We start from the raw sequence: 15,856 nt of genomic DNA on the forward strand, positions 1-15,856 counted from the left end.
CTGAAAGCCAATACAACTTCTGAGCATCACAAATGTGGCATTCCGCTATTTCCGATTTTCAATATGCTTCAAATCATTGATGAGCCCGTGTTTCCTGTTCACTGAAAACCTCCTGCCTCAAATTGGCGCCGAAATTTTTCACCTTTCCGAGAACATTCAAGTTGTTTCCTTGAAGACATTGTCTCGACTGCGAGGACATCTGAAAGCCGATTCCTTTCGTTTCTTCAGCTGCTTCCAGTTCAGACCCAGCTTCTCGCATTGACCGCTCTTGCCTCGCCTATTCTGGCTCCAAACTAGCTCAAGAAACCTCAGGCTTCAGCAGTCAGGATGCCATCCCATCCCGTTGTCTCTGTTGCTGTGTTGGTCTCGCCTCGTTCAGATTCAAGCAAGACGAGAGCAATTTCACCAATGACAGAGAACTTTCTTTCACAAGGCGAGAGCTATCCATGGTGCCCGCCTCGAGAGCAGGCTACCTCGGCAAGCTTCCCAGCTATTTAAAACTTCCGGACCTTCCTCAGCCTACCAAACCTTTCTTCTTTCATACCCATCTCTAGATCTGGTTTCGAGTTCACAAAACCAGCAACCAGCATCCAGCAGTCCTTCAACTTTTATCATCAACAACAACACATCATCCACACAGGTAAGCTTGTCTGTCAGCTATTTTTATTCACTCTTGAATCCAGACTTATACAGCGTCAGACCAGAACACACTATGCCTCCCAAGAAGGATGCCGACGCCGAGGGCAGCGCCACCGCTCTCAGCGAGACCGAGACCCGCTTCCTGAAAGCCATGTTCGACCACATGAACTCTCGCCCGGATATCGACTGGGACAAGGTCGCCACTGACTTGGGTATGACTGCGAAGTCGGCCAAGGAGCGTTTCCGCGTCCTGGGAAAGCGCCACAATTGGGGCACCAACGCAGCTGGTGCAGGCGGCGGCGGCGGCTCCCCTGCGAAGGGCCCCCTTGCGCCCAAGAACACCGGGAAGGTTGCTAAGAAGGCAACCCCTCAGAAGAAGGGCATCGCCCGAAAGAAGGTACGTGGAATCAATTGTCGCTTCTCACTACACCGGATTATACTGATCAGGAATTTCCTAGACCAAGAAGAACATCGAGGAATCCGATGGAGATGAGGACATCTCCTCCAAGCTCGAGTCCGACTCCGACGGCAAGAGCGCCGCCCAAGATGAGTTCCTGAAGAATGGCAACGGCAGCGACAGCGAGTAGGAGGGCACTCTTCGGCTTATCGTGAGACTTTTTCGTGATACGAACGAAAGGCAATATGCAAGGAATTCCTATGCAGATGGTGGATATCAAGAATTGAGCAGGATCAAATCAGTTTTGGCAGCTAGCTAGGAAAACGAAAAGGATGATCTGCTCTTGCTCTAAACTTCAGTAATTTCGTGATGTTTGTTTCATTTTTGGGTGTTGACACACTCTCTAAACCAGTATCGCCAGCTAGGCTGCACTTGCACAGTGGGTTCTGGAAAGAACCAGGTTGTCGAAATGAGGTCTTTCACAAGAAATCCCAGTTATTCTTTGGTGATGGTTATCAATTGCTTCCCTTATGTGCTGAATGAATTTGATGCATTCTGTTTCTTCTCTTTTGTTCAGCCTCTTGCAAATCGAGAGCAAGGCTAAAAAGGGATGGCAAGCTCTTTCAGTGGTTATGTCTGGTCCTCCCCTTTAACATTTGAAGCTGTAGCGCGCCCACGTTGGGCTTAGATCCTTAAATACCCAAGTACCTGTGTGCTACATTGCTGATATGTTTTGGACTGGATGCTTGTGCTGTTATGCCAAGGTCAGACTAGCAGCTTACGAGGTTGAGCACCGGCAATAAACGCAGCTTCCCAGAACCACTGAGAGGGAAGGAAGAGCCTGCCTGACAATTCAGAGACAGTGGTCTATACTACTTACCCAAACTCGAAGTGAAACGTCAGGCAGCTTTTGTTCCTGAACAGACTTTTCTGCCCTGCGATATCGAAGCGAACACCTCCTCCAACACCTACACCTGGACCAGTCTATCAAAATAATCGTGAGTAGATTTTTTTTCCAGCCTCAATTCCCATGAACCCGATACTTAACTTCTTATCAGTTTAGTTTTCTATTTTCATCCTACTTCAGTTGTGGTGAGTGGACATTTTCCCAAGGCCTGCTGCCAGCATCCTGCCTTTTCTCACACACAATCTCCTGCCACAAGTAGGCTGTTTCTGGTCGCCTAAATTATCTAGACGCTGTCCACCGTCCTCTCTTCCTGCCCTGCCTGGTTTCTCTCATTTGCCTCCCGAGCCCACCTAGCGACTGCCTTCCTCGACCAGCTCCCACGTCCCCAAGATTTTCTCATACCTCACTTACATTCCATCGGCAACATCGCACCACCGTCACACTCCATCTCACCTCAACTTCTGCCAAAGAACAAACACACGCTCATTCTAACGCACTCGGTAGCTTTACTCTACTCTCAGCCAAGGCCACACACTTACGAAGTCACCTCATCATCCATCACTCATACAAGTCATCATGTCTACTCCTGTCGGCACGGATGCTGAGGGCCAGGTGAAGTTCCTCGTGAACTGCATCCGCTTTTCCAACAACGGAAGAGTAAGAGCCCCGCAAACCTGGAGGTGCACACAAACTGACCACCACAGGTCGACTTTGAAGCCGTTGCCACTGAGTGCAACATCGCCTCGAAGGGTGCAGCGTGAGTAGCTTTCCAAACGTCCCCATGCCTTCAGAAACTGACCAATAGCATCTAGTGCCAAGCGATTCTCTCGCCTGCTTCAGCAGCATGGCATGAAGGCTAGTGATCTGGCCAAGCCCGGACCTGCTAGCACCGCGTCTCCTGCCCAGACTCCCACCGGAGGAACCCCGAAGACTCCCGCCAAAAGCGCCACCAAGGCAACCCCGAAGACCAAGTCTGCCGGAAAGCGCACCGCCGCCGCGGCTTCGCCCAGCACCAACACCAAGCGCGCCAAGCTTGCTGCCTCGCACCCCGCTGTCTCGTCCTACAATGACGAAGACGATGAGGAGGACCAAGAGGAGTTCAAGGTCAAGAAGGAGGAGTCCCACTCCGCTTCCGCCGCTACCGGTTCGTACTACGAAAACCCCCGAGGCCGCGATCGCGACGACGACGACTTGCAACTTCTCTACGTGGTAGAGAAGACGACCGGTTGCCCCGTCCACGATACCGCCGAATGCCGAGGTCCCCAATCCGTTTCCGTCGCGAGTGATACTAACACCGACTCTTCGATACAGATGCTGCCGCCGGCGACGACCAATTTCAAGTTTAACCTACCTCAGGCGCCATTTTGCCACCATGGTTGGGGATTCATGCTGCCAGATGCGTCATTACAACCGTGGCAAGAAACGTGCACACATGGAGATGGGAATGCGGCTCATTTGGTTGACACATGTAAGTTTTCCCCCTCGTTTCCTCGGGAGATGAAGCTAACTGGGTTGTTTGCAGAGGCGCAGCTGGGTAATTTGACGAGGGTGACCTTGGTTTGATCTCCAGATTCTTGTCACTGGGTGGGGAGGTTGTATCGCACTTGGGCCGGGAGACACTGCGGAGGATAGGGAAATATACAAGCTTGACTTCACCATCCTTTGCCTCATTTCCGTGACTTCATTTAATTCCACCAAGACTTGTAATATGCGCAGCCGTTGGCAGTACCTTGCGCAGATGTACCGGCCAGATCGGGCAGGTGGGGTAGATCTTGGCTGCGGGGAGCAGGGATGTGGCGTCTTGTCCCAAAGACCGGCGATGCTAAATTAGACTACATGGGCCTGTGTAAGAGCCTGCTTCTTTCAAGGCGACGCTGATTCATGCATGGACAATGCGCTATTGATCTGAATCAAAGATATAACAATGCAAGTGATATACTGGGGGAAATTCCCGGGTCATGAAGTAGAAAAGGGCCGGCCTGTCCAGCCTTGGTTGGGACGAACTCGTGGTTGTAGCGCCAGCCAGGGAGAATCTCGCAAAGAGCCTCATAGCCCTTTTGATGGGTTCTGGCAAACAGCATAAGGGCAGATTTACTGCAAGATAATTGCATCGAAGACTACAAAACATCTTCTGGGGGGAATAAGTACAGTGACTCGATGGTAACGTCTTCAAGCACCTCCTGGAGGACGCAATCGATCTAGCAATTAGCAGTCATTCTCTGCTCAAAGTCGACTATTGTATCGAATAATCCAAGCCAGCTATTCCTCAGGTCCCAAAGCTTCCAGGACAAAAGGGTCTTGGCAAAGGGTGACAGTCAGATCTATGTGAAGCAGGTGCGATCCCAACTCACCTTGTTTCCCTCTCCTTCCCTGAAAAGAATTTCATCTGCCTCCACGCTAGCTGGTTTTTTTCACACCATCAGACCGACAAGCTGCCCCACACCTTCGCTCTGGACTTTCCAACTGCACCTTCCCATCAGACCTGGGCTCCTGCCATCATCTTCCTCCCGACCACACTACGGTGCCAGTCCAGCCCACTTACAGGCGACTTTCCTCCCCCAGCTGTCCTGCCCTGCCGCCCATATGCCCAAAATTCCCAAGCAAGCCGCCTCCGAAAATTTCTTCCCTTCTCAACCCACCCGGTCTCTTCCCTCCCAATTGCCTCGAGAGGCACCCCAATCTTCGCACCAACAACCCGCCGTTCGTCTTCTTTTCAAATCAAGCACTCAAAGGTCGACGCTTCCGCATCAGAAAACTCCAAATATCGGACCAATTGGTAAGTCTCGCCGCGAAAACCTCACATCTGCACCTCCGCGCTTGCATCGTGGGCTGTCGGGAAGCGCTACTGACATTTTCGGCAGATTGAGGCGACCCGAGCTACTTCTTACTCCAACGACACAATCTTCCCTCCGACAAACTTCTTTTTCTACTTTTACACACTGCAATTGCAATGGATGACTCTGCTGGCGCGCCTGGCGTGGAAATTGACCAAGATTGGGATTCCTCATCGGATACTTCGACTCCGCGGTCTGCTACTTCTACGAGCACTATTTTTTCAGACCCGGATTCGCCTGCGTCGTCTGTCGACACCGAAATGTCTTTTCCTGATTCCGGGCCAGATGGCGGAAAGCATTTTACCAACTCAACAAATTCCATCGGCATCATGCCAAATCACCCCAATCACATCGTCGTCGACAACAAGATCTACTCTCCCGGTCATTTGCGTACATGGCGCGATGAATTGATACATGCCCGAAAGACAGGGGAGTTTCCCAAGACAACAGCATCTCCCGAAGATCCTCGCACAATTGTCGAAGACCACAGGCTTCTTCAGCAACTACGCGATGTCCGCGGCAACCCCTCCAACCCTCCACCCAAACAATACAACCTACTTAGAATCGAAATCGCGCGGCGCATCAACAGTCGCGATGAAGCCGAAGGAGGCTCAACCAAACTGGAAGAGATGGACAACCGAGTTCAAAGTTGGATGGGCTCAATCAACAAGGAAGCTCGAATGCTGGAAATTACGCAGGCGGCACTGCAGCGCAAGGGCATCAGCAACCCTACACAAGCCGACCTGGACGCCATCGCGGAGGAGTTCATGCAGATCGCCGAGCGGACGCTGCTTGACGTCGCCAATCCCCTGCGCATGAACGCCACTCGCATGGAAGGCAACATCAGTCGCTTCGACAACCAGCTCAGCGGTTTTGATGGAGCAATGACAGCACAGCTCAACGGTCTTTCTGATCTCAACAGCGCCGTCAACAACACAATGAGTGCTCAAGTCAACACACTCAACACCGTCTTGACAAATCTTCAAAACAACATGAGCAAAGCCGTTGGAGCTTCAGCAGAAGCAATGAATGCTTCGACAAATGCGATGAGCAACGCCATGACATCACAACTCGGCACCCTCAACACCATGCTGTCGACTCAAAGCAGCACATTTGACAGCTCGCTGAACATGCTCAACACATCTTTGAACACTGTCACGTCCGACTTACACCAATTGACGGCAAACTTGCCCAACATCATCGCCGCAGCAGCGCAAGCGGCAGTTCAACAGCAACTAGCGAACGCATCACATCAGAATGCCTTTCCGCAACAACATCACGCCGCCACAGAAGCGCCGCCCAGCTATATCAGGAATGCTGCCACGATACATTTCCCACCGACACCCACCACTCCTCTTCCAGTGTATTATCACACCACCCAGGAAACAAATCAAGACATCATTCAACAGGACGACAAGAGGTTAGAAACGGGGCGGGCGCAATCCGCTTCAAGGTTACGGAGGTTTATCGTAAGAATCACCAGGACATGTGGCTTCAAGACAGGGAAAAGTCGGAAGGAAGGGATATTGGCCTGAGTTTCAACACCGGCTGCTCGGGGAGGCAGATCTGCGGCGGATAAAAATACATCTGATCACCACGCTTTGGAACGATCACAGACATGATGGGAGGACATTGGTTTTGTGGATCATTGGCAGCTCTACCCTCTCGATACGAGATTAATAATTTCATCCCACACCAGCTTTGAGCACCATGACATCGCGAGGACCTCCCGGAGACGTAAACCGCAGTAACACCGTAGATATGATTTCCATGAGAGCATGGCCTTGCTCCTGAGATGCCTGTGTGCTCACCTCCGGTCTTGTTCGTTGACGGGCGATGGGCAGAGATCGAGGAGCACTTGGCGACGTCGTTGCATGTGTCTTCGACTTCTTCGTCCTCATATCACGGCCATGAACACCTGCTTCGCAATCACTATGATCTCGATTACGGCTGTCACCGCCATTGTTTCCTTCTTGATCGCAGACAACCGCCTCCCGGCACATACCTCGCAGGTCTGCGCATTACATCAACCAGAAGCGACTTTCGGGAGGCCCCTGAAGCAGGCCAGCTGGCTCTTTCAGCAGACTCGAACGGATTTTTCAAAATCTGCGTGTCTGTTTTCTCTGCCTTCCCTGCTGCTGCCTTTTGCGTATACTTGATCCTCGTCCATCATCTCTGGCGGCCGTCTCTCGCCGTCTCTCGGCGCCACCGTCTCTATTCCTCATCACTGGCTTTTTGGGAAGGAGTCTCCTCGGGAATGTACTTGCCCAAATTCGACCTGTCATCTGCTATCCAGAAAAAAACGGCAGTCACGACGGAAGCAACGCTCAGAAAACCCAACGTGCCTTCCTGAATCTCCCCAGCTACCACCTCATACCTTCCCAAGCAGAATTTTCCATCCTTCTCAACCCACAAAACCCCAACTCACCTGTGGGATCACGAACTTTCTCTTCAACCCATCACCCATAACACTGAAGTTTGCGAAACCAGACTTCAAAACCACAACACAGAAGCTCGTTAGCTATATCACGCCTCAATATCGCAAGTAAGTACTCTCAACTTCTTTCTCACCTTGATCTCACTTCAAGGCTTCCATTTCACCTTAACGCCCTTTAATCTCACTTTGGGATGCTTCTTTCACTTTCCTAGCCTTCACCCTCATGCGAAAAAATCTCTTTCACCTCATCCAGGCTTGGATGAGTGAGAGAAAATTCACCTTTGCTTGCACGACGTCTCCTTTCATCTCACATGTGATAATCTCTGGGCTAATAATCCACAATTACAGAGATGGCTCCTGGAAAGCCTGTCTCAAAGGCTGCGGTCAATTCGCGCTCTGCCGTTGACAGTCACCGCGCCAACAACAAGTACAGTCAGAACGAGCCTTTGGAGAAGGCTAAGATTCCGGCCATAGCCAAGTCGAACAAAGACTCGGGGGTTGATAAAAAGGCCACCAACCGTCCCCCTCCTCCTCCCCGGCGACCTGCGACCCATCAACTGCCCTCTGAGGAGCAGAAGAAGGCTAACGGCCGATTCACCGGCCGCAAGCTGGTGCAATGGAACCGTAAGACTCCAGCCTCGATACGTCTTCAGCTATGTCGGCTAACAGTGATTAATACAGGTCAGCCGGCTGCCGAGAAGTTCTTGCTCGCACTCGCCTTTGAATGCGAGAAGAAGGGCATAGAGTTGCCATGGGACGAGGCCGCCCATAGATTCCAGCCCAATCTCACTGGCAATGCGGCCAAGCAATATGTCGCGAAGATACCTAAGCGACACCTCGAGGAGGGACGAGTTGTCCCCCCTCGAGGGAACCTCAGACGGTTTGACAACCGAGACACCCGGGGAGTTGTCCTTGATGAGGACACAGGCGAACCGCGGGCTGTCTCCTGGGACGAAGACATCGAAGAGCCGGATAAGTTTCCCGTCGATCAGCAGACGGTCACGATGGAAGAAGAGGAAGACGCCGCCGACGCTCTGACCCAGGTAAGTCATCTGCTCTCATTTTGATTTCCATTGCTGACGATGGCTAGCATACCTCCACGGGCCCCTCGTTCGACGACTACTGGCAACAGGGAGCATTCCAGCAGCCGTCTTACGCTACCCAAGGAGGATTTCCCCCCATAGGAGGGTTTCCCCAGATGGGAATTCCCGAGCTCGGAGCACTCCAGATGGGGTTTCCTTTTGCCCCCGACCATAGCTTCAACATGGAGCCGGCGGTGGGATCACAGCCATTCAGTAGCTACGCAGAGCTTCCTGGTGCACACCAGTTCTCTTCGCAACCCAGCACGACGGTTGGCGCCCCCAATCTGACACGGGCAGAGGAAGCTGTCGAGAACGATGGCGAAGGACAGGGCGTGGTCGATTACGAAACTTTTTTCAGTGATCAGCTGCCGGGAGATGAACACAAGTTCTGCAACTGAACTTCATGAGCCACGAGTGAAAAGGTGTCGAGTCACGACGATAGCAGCACAGGACAAATGCGTTTGGGTTTCATGAGCAAAGGAAACAGTACTTATACCCGTGAAGACAGACTTCACAATTAGCAAGTTCTCGATTAATTCACTTTTCTCCTATAATTAGCAGTGTTCTTGTTGCCGTGAGCCAGTCACCAAAGATATGGGGAGATAAACTATTGCATTCCGCGAGAATAAAACCCTGAAAGTATCTACGTCCCGTGTATATGCAAGAGCCTCATCCTTCAATCGCGTTGTCACCCGCTCCGGATGTCTCCATCGCCAATCGAACGCTTTCAGATATAGCAAGATATGCACACGAGGGGTAATGTACGTATCGACCCAATCCAGCAAATATTTACAGTATGAACAATACACTAAAGAACAAATCCCAGGCTTACATGCCATCGGCAATCATGGCATTGATAATCTGAACGTGGCGAACCGCGTTTGTCTCGCTCCATTCATTGTCGTAGTTGAGGCCATACGGCCAGAAGTGTTGGCCGCCGCAACTGATCTTCGCGTCGTCGCCGTCCCAGGACTTCAACAGAGGCAAAGCCGTCTTCCAGTCGCCGGAGGAGCACAGGGAGTTGAAGGCCGTAGTTTGGCCGACGCCAAGCGTGTGCGAAATTTCATGGAGGGCCGTCCGCTCGTCCATGAAGGCGCGGTCTGAACCGAATCTGAGGTCACCGCTGACGCCCGCTTCCGCCGTCGGCACGCCCGGCGTGTAGTAGACCTTGACGGACTTGCTTGCGGTGCCCAACTTTGCGTGCCGCGCAACAGCGGCTTCCATTGCGGCTTCGATTTTTTCGTAGGCCTCGGTTTGGTCGGATGTAGGGTTTGCTGCCTTGTCCAACGTCCAAGTGATTGCGCTCTGCGCAACAGATGCGGATGCGGCGATAACGGCAAGGAGAGAGAATTTCATTTCGGCTGGCTAAGAGGGTATTTCGGAACTATCAATTACGATGCAAAGGAATTGGCAATGGAAATTGAGCAAAGCTGGATGAAAGACACAATAGCGCTGATGAGATGGGAATCGAGAACTTATTCCTCGATTGTCTCTACTTATGTATCCATCCGAAGCCCATGTCAGAGAAATAGGAGAATCTATGGGTATCTATCTATCCAATGCTCATGTCTAACCGAATCATACATACCTGCGGTTGACTCCAATCAAGTGACGATGCGGCTGACATCTCGAGAGGGGCGCATCACGGCACTCGCTCGCCAATGTTTCAAGTACAGTAAAGTTGGAGCAATACTGGGCAGAAGTAAATAAACATCTATGAAAAGAAACAGTCGACAATGCGAGACAATTGGATGCGACAGAGACCCGCAAGATAAAATACGGTGTTCGATCAACTTAAGCTTGAAGAGGATATCGGAGTGTCGATGATAGGAGTCGCCGAACCCCATGCAGCTATTCCTAACCAACAGCTAGAACCCATGTCAATAAATCGGCATTGTTCGCAGGACAATACCATGTGCGGATGTGAGAATGGGACAGATGCCATTGGAAGACGGTGGAAATGCACAAGGTGGCGCTAGTCCGTTTTGGTCATGGCACACCAATGGGGCCTGGTTTAGCCGAACGTCCGAGATAAATTTTTGGAGCCGGCGCAGCAGGAAGCTTCTCCAATTCTATCGTCACTGAACTTTTTCTCCTCCTCGAACTCCTTGTGAGCGAAACTCTGCGCTTCCAAACGGCGATACGATTCAATCCCTAGTTCTGTATTTTTTTTCTCTTATCTAGATACCCTCATAATAAGATTCAAGATGCAGCGCGCTCTTACATCCCGCGCCAGAGCGTCCATCGCTTCCTCCGCCGCTACCAAGTTCCGCCCCGGCGCCGGCCTGGGCCAACAGCTTCGCTTTGCCCACAAGGTACGTTTATATGCCTCGTAGTAGTGCCAATGATATTGGACAAGGTATACTGACTCGCCCTGTAGGAGCTCAAGTTCGGTGTCGAGGGCCGCGCTTCTCTGCTGGCTGGTGTTGAGACTCTGGCCAAGGCCGTTGCCACGACACTTGGTCCCAAGGGTCGTAACGTTCTCATTGAGTCAAGCTATGGCTCCCCCAAGATCACAAAGGGTACGATACAGCTCCATGAACCTACAGAAGGAACGTCAAGCTGACTGTGGGTGCAGACGGTGTAACTGTCGCCAAGGCCATCACCTTGAAGGACAAGTTCGAGAACCTCGGTGCCAGACTCCTCCAGGATGTCGCCTCCAAGACCAACGAGACCGCCGGTGACGGTACCACGACCGCTACTGTCCTCGCCCGCGCCATCTTCTCCGAGACCGTCAAGAACGTCGCCGCTGGCTGCAACCCTATGGACCTGCGCCGTGGTATCCAGGCCGCCGTCGATGCCGTCGTCGAGTACCTCCAGAAGAACAAGAGAGATATCACTACCAGCGAGGAGATTGCTCAGGTCGCCACTATCTCTGCCAACGGTGACCAGGCTCTCGGCCGCATGATTGCCAACGCCATGGAGAAGGTCGGCAAGGAGGGTGTCATCACCGTCAAGGAGGGCAAGACTCTGGTCGACGAGCTCGAGGTCACCGAGGGTATGCGCTTCGACCGTGGTTTCGTCTCCCCCTACTTCATCACCGATGCCAAGTCCCAGAAGGTCGAGTTCGAGAAGCCCCTGATCCTCCTCTCCGAGAAGAAGATCTCCGCCGTCCAGGATATCATCCCCGCTCTTGAGGCCTCCACCCAGATGCGCCGCCCTCTCGTCATCATTGCTGAGGACATTGAGGGTGAGGCTCTCGCCGTCTGCATTCTCAACAAGCTCCGTGGCCAGCTCCAGGTTGCCGCTGTCAAGGCCCCCGGCTTCGGTGACAACCGCAAGTCCATCCTCGGTGACTTAGCTGTCCTCACCAACGGCACGGTCTTCACCGACGAGCTTGACATCAAGCTCGAGAAGGCCACCCCCGACATGCTCGGCTCCACTGGCTCCATCACCATTACCAAGGAGGACACCATCTTCCTGAACGGCGAGGGTGGCAAGGACTCCATTGCTCAGCGCTGCGAGCAGATCCGTGGTGTCATGAACGACCCTACCACCTCCGAGTACGAGAAGGAGAAGCTTCAGGAGCGTCTGGCCAAGCTCTCTGGTGGTGTCGCCGTCATCAAGGTCGGTGGCTCCTCCGAGGTCGAGGTCGGTGAGAAGAAGGACCGCTTCGTCGATGCCCTGAACGCCACCCGCGCCGCCGTTGAGGAGGGTATCCTGCCCGGTGGTGGTACCGCCCTCATCAAGGCCTCTGCCCTGGCCCTGAAGGACGTCAAGACCGCCAACTTCGACCAGCAGCTCGGTGTCAGCATCGTCAAGAACGCCATCACCCGCCCCGCCCGCAGCATCGTCGAGAACGCCGGTCTTGAGGGCTCTGTCATCGTTGGTAAGCTCACCGACGAGTTCGCCAACGAGTTCAACAAGGGCTTCGACAGCGCCAAGGGCGAGTACGTCGACATGATTGCTGCCGGTATCCTCGACCCCTTCAAGGTCGTCCGCACCGGTCTCGTTGACGCCAGCGGTGTTGCCTCCCTGCTCGGCACCACTGAGGTCGCCATCGTTGAGGCTCCTGAGGAGAAGGGCCCTGCCGCCGGTGGTATGGGCGGTATGGGAGGTATGGGCGGCATGGGCGGCATGGGTGGAATGATGTAAAAAAGTAAATGATAACCACATCTTGTATTAAAACTCAAAAGGGGGCATGGCACGGTGTTACTATTTAAAAAGGATGGATAACTGCGGCCCTTTGTACTAATCTCCCCTCTTTACCCCTTTCTACAGAGATTCCCCGAGGGGATTGAAGAGATCTGTATGTACAATAGCACTAGCAAGTTATGTTGCATGAAGAAACCAAATCAGTTAAAGATAAAAAAATCAGACCTGGAATTTCCTGTGCTAGAGCGACGTCGTCGTCGTCTTCATCGTCGTCGTAGTAGTTGTTGTAGCTGTCGTCGTCGCATCTACTGCTGTCATTACTTCTACTACTGTTGTCTATATTTATCTTTACTATTATCACCCTCAGTAGGAAGATTAAGTCAGAACACAGGTCGTATAGCTGCGCAGACCAGGAAGGCAGCCTCTTAAAGAAACCAAGCTAGCCAAAGCCAAAGCCCAAGCGAGACAACAAAGACATTGATCCATTCTCGTGCATTGTGAAGAGTGCACGGTGACGTCTGTCAACTGATAAGGAGGCCTGAAGCTACCTCGGTAGGTGCTCTACAGTGGGTGAACAGCCCACAGCCACTAGGTACTTTAGTTGACTTAGGTTGTCGGTAAAGCTTCTTTTGGCCTGGAGCTGACAGGTGCCTCGAGGCAGCCATTGAAACGCCCACGTCAAGCTCACGGGCGGCGGCGGGGAGCAGGCACCCATCATCATGCCTCTGTGATTTTTATCTGGCAACCTGCTGCAGAGCTACACTGAGAGAGAGAGAAACAGAGGCGTATGGCCTCAATTGCCCTGCTTCTGGGCTCCATCCCACCAAATCAGCTCTTGACTACCGCCTGGGGGTGATTCGTCAACGCTCTGTGGCTGACGCAGTGTCACGTGCTGTGCTCCAATCTCACCGGGACAACAACCCCACCATGCGGGTGTTTTTCTCGCCCGCTTCCCCTCCACGGTGACCCAACTCACTCCGGTTCTGTCCAAGATACCTCACCAACCCGACGCAAGCTGTTGCCTTTCCTGCCACCACCACCATCCGAAGTGCAGCATCCTCCCCACGGCCGGACCACTTGATCTCATGTAGGCTTCCATTTCCTCCCTCCCCTCTGCAAGCATTTTATAATTGCCTATATCCAATTTACTGTCCCTTTTTTTGCTCCTGCTAATCTGCTCTCAGCCCACTTTCCCGCCTTCTGTCCTAGCCACACCCCCGCCATAAACCAGCATCATGGTGAGTACTAAAAGCTTCCAAGGATCAGCCGTCTACCTCAACACCAATCTAACCACCGGCGCAGTCTCAATCCGGGTTCGTTTTCACCTTTCCGCAGAGCCTCACCTCCCGCGCCGACGACATTTGACGGGCGATTGAACACCGCTCGTTCGATGACGATCCCACCCGAGGCGGAGCAGGCCAAGCTGGCTCCATCCCCATTCCCGCGAAGAACCGCCGCAGTGCTAACCCGACTTCCCCCACCAGAGCGACCGTCTCGCAGGAGTGCATAACGGCCTACAACGACCTTAAGCTCTCCAAGAAGTACAAGTACATCATCTACAAGCTGTCGGATGACAACAAGGAGATCGTCGTTGAGGAGGCTTCGGCCGATAAGGACTGGGAGAACTTCCGCGAGAAGCTGATCAACGCCACCTCCAAGACCAAGAGCGTACGCAATCCCTCTTTACCTCTCGTTGTGAAGCTAGAGGCCAATGTTAACTTTGCATCAGGGTGCTGTTGGCAAGGGCCCCCGTTACGCCGTCTACGACTTCGAGTACAGCCTTGCCTCTGGCGAGGGTGAGCGGTATGCAGCCCCGCACCAACCGTCTTGGAAGCATCAGGAGCTAACCCGAGAACAGCAACAAGATCACCTTCCTTGCCTGGTCCCCCGATGATGCCGGTGTCATGGTCAGTTCTTGTCGTGCGGTTTACATCAATTGCTGTTGTCGCTAACACCCGTGCAGGCCAAGATGATCTACGCCTCTTCCAAGGAGGCTCTCAAGCGCTCCCTGACCGGCATTGCGACCGAGCTCCAGGCCAACGACGCCGATGACATCGAGTACGACTCTATCCTCAAGACCGTCAGCAAGGGCATGGCTGGTTAAATTTCCCATTTTTCTACCAAATTCCCCCCTTCCTTACGCGAGAAGGAACATACACTTTGGCGGCCGCAAGTCTTCCGGGACGACTGACGACGATCATGGAGAGTTTACGATGAATATGGAGAGCCCGCCTTCTCCCCTGACGATTTCTGGGTCTGAGTGCTTTCCACTCCGCGTTTCTTTTGGGGCGTGACAAGTAAATTTCCAGACTTGGCTGCCCGCCTGGTCATACCAACCCATTGCCATAGGAAAACATCTCATGCTGGAATGCAGAGCATTCTTGTTGTTGCCCGACGACAGAATCACTTCTTTATTAGACCATTATCTATGCTTCAGTCCCTTTCCGTGATGCTACGTCATGATTTTGTTGCCTGGTAGTTTGAGCGCCACAGCGCCGACAGTTCCTCCGCCTTCTTCTCGTCCTTGAGTCTTTGCAGCAAGAAGCCTTTGAGATCGTCCCAGAACTCCACCGTCTCCAGCGCAGCCTCGCCGATATCTCCTTGCGCGGGGTCGTTCGCAACGGGGGCGGCAGGCTCAGCCGGCTTGACCGCCGCAGCTCCACCAATGACCATGACCGAGAATTCCACCGTGGACTGATCCTCCGCAAGCAAGTCCTTCAAGACCTTGCTGTCCGGTACGGGCTTCTTGTTGTGCAGCAGCTTCATCTTGTCCACGGGTATGCGCGACTGCGACTCGACTTGCGTCTTGATGTCCAGGATCGAGGTGTTGAGCGACTGAGAGGACAGCTTGATATCCAAAGGCGGGTTGCGGAGAGACTTGAGAGCGACGGTGACGGATCGTTCTTGGCCGGGTGCGAGGCTCGTGGGCTTGCTCATCGCCTTGGGCATCTTGGGCAGGATGTACTGCACACAGTTAGCTAGCCTCGCGCAACGTGCAGACAAATATAAATGCAACGTACAGGAGGGCGAGGAGGGAAGTTCTTGGGATCCTCGACATGATCCGCCGACAGCTTGGCCGGCCGCGATTCCAAGGTCGCCAGGAACTGCCTGGCAAAGACGACTTCAGCCATGTTTGCGTTTGGGCGTTGGGGGTTTTCGCTGAAGTGATGTTCGATCAAATCGAGAGGTCGTCGGTTAAGGTTTCTTCTAAGCTATTCGTATGTATAGCGGAAGCGAGGTGAAGGTTAAAGCGGGCGTCGTCCTGGGGCGTCGTCGTCCTTGGTGTCGTCCTTGAGCTTCGTCCGGTGTCTCCTCTGACTAGGAATAGGTACGCAAGGAGGGATGGATGGAGGGGCGGAGCTGGGGTGTGGAGCACGAGCGCTCTGGACGGCGTGGCTTACCTACCCCGATAGGGATCACAATCTTATCGGCGGGTGGCCCGTGCTCGATAAAAAAGTTTTGGAG

The 15,856-nt window shown here is 53.1% G+C and overlaps 7 protein-coding genes across 7 annotated transcripts; 4 read left to right on the forward strand and 3 right to left on the reverse strand.

Moving 5' to 3' along the window:
- Window positions 1–712: 712 nt before the first annotated feature.
- On the forward strand, window positions 713–1,226 carry GCG54_00002260 (uncharacterized protein; the record flags this gene model as incomplete). The annotated part of the gene is made up of 2 exons (XM_045402356.1): window positions 713–1,036; window positions 1,098–1,226. The coding sequence occupies 2 exons, from the start codon at window positions 713–715 to the stop codon at window positions 1,224–1,226; spliced, it is 453 nt and encodes a 150-aa protein (XP_045258718.1).
- A 1,221-nt stretch (window positions 1,227–2,447) lies between these two features.
- On the forward strand, window positions 2,448–6,356 carry GCG54_00002261 (uncharacterized protein; the record flags this gene model as incomplete). The annotated part of the gene is made up of 5 exons (XM_045402357.1): window positions 2,448–2,600; window positions 2,648–2,700; window positions 2,756–3,411; window positions 5,207–6,197; window positions 6,281–6,356. Coding segments are annotated over 5 exons (1,929 nt in total), but the record flags the coding sequence as incomplete, so codon positions are not given.
- A 1,208-nt stretch (window positions 6,357–7,564) lies between these two features.
- Window positions 7,565–8,694, forward strand: GCG54_00002262 (uncharacterized protein; the record flags this gene model as incomplete). Its single annotated transcript, XM_045402358.1, has 3 exons — window positions 7,565–7,838; window positions 7,896–8,257; window positions 8,305–8,694. The coding sequence occupies 3 exons, from the start codon at window positions 7,565–7,567 to the stop codon at window positions 8,692–8,694; spliced, it is 1,026 nt and encodes a 341-aa protein (XP_045258720.1).
- A 430-nt stretch (window positions 8,695–9,124) lies between these two features.
- On the reverse strand, window positions 9,125–9,652 carry GCG54_00002263 (uncharacterized protein; the record flags this gene model as incomplete). Its single annotated transcript, XM_045402359.1, has 1 exon — window positions 9,125–9,652. The coding sequence occupies one exon, from the start codon at window positions 9,650–9,652 to the stop codon at window positions 9,125–9,127; it is 528 nt and encodes a 175-aa protein (XP_045258721.1).
- Window positions 9,653–10,503: 851 nt separating this feature from the next.
- GCG54_00002264 (Heat shock protein 60) lies at window positions 10,504–14,495 on the forward strand (the record flags this gene model as incomplete). The annotated part of the gene is made up of 8 exons (XM_045402360.1): window positions 10,504–10,611; window positions 10,677–10,818; window positions 10,875–12,377; window positions 13,576–13,629; window positions 13,815–14,059; window positions 14,121–14,194; window positions 14,250–14,298; window positions 14,355–14,495. The coding sequence occupies 8 exons, from the start codon at window positions 10,504–10,506 to the stop codon at window positions 14,493–14,495; spliced, it is 2,316 nt and encodes a 771-aa protein (XP_045258722.1).
- On the reverse strand, window positions 10,521–12,412 carry GCG54_00002265 (Heat shock protein 60; the record flags this gene model as incomplete). Its single annotated transcript, XM_045402361.1, is given in 3 exon segments — window positions 10,521–10,778; window positions 10,877–11,592; window positions 11,608–12,412. Coding segments are annotated over 3 exon segments (1,779 nt in total), but the record flags the coding sequence as incomplete, so codon positions are not given.
- A 353-nt stretch (window positions 14,496–14,848) lies between the features above and the next one.
- On the reverse strand, window positions 14,849–15,522 carry GCG54_00002266 (uncharacterized protein; the record flags this gene model as incomplete). The annotated part of the gene is made up of 2 exons (XM_045402362.1): window positions 14,849–15,355; window positions 15,412–15,522. The coding sequence occupies 2 exons, from the start codon at window positions 15,520–15,522 to the stop codon at window positions 14,849–14,851; spliced, it is 618 nt and encodes a 205-aa protein (XP_045258724.1).
- Between the last annotated feature and the right edge of the window lie 334 nt (window positions 15,523–15,856).

This window comes from Colletotrichum gloeosporioides, assembly GCF_011800055.1.
Source record: "Colletotrichum gloeosporioides strain Lc1 chromosome Unknown consensus_84, whole genome shotgun sequence".
Taxonomy (NCBI): Eukaryota; Fungi; Ascomycota; class Sordariomycetes; order Glomerellales; family Glomerellaceae; genus Colletotrichum; species Colletotrichum gloeosporioides.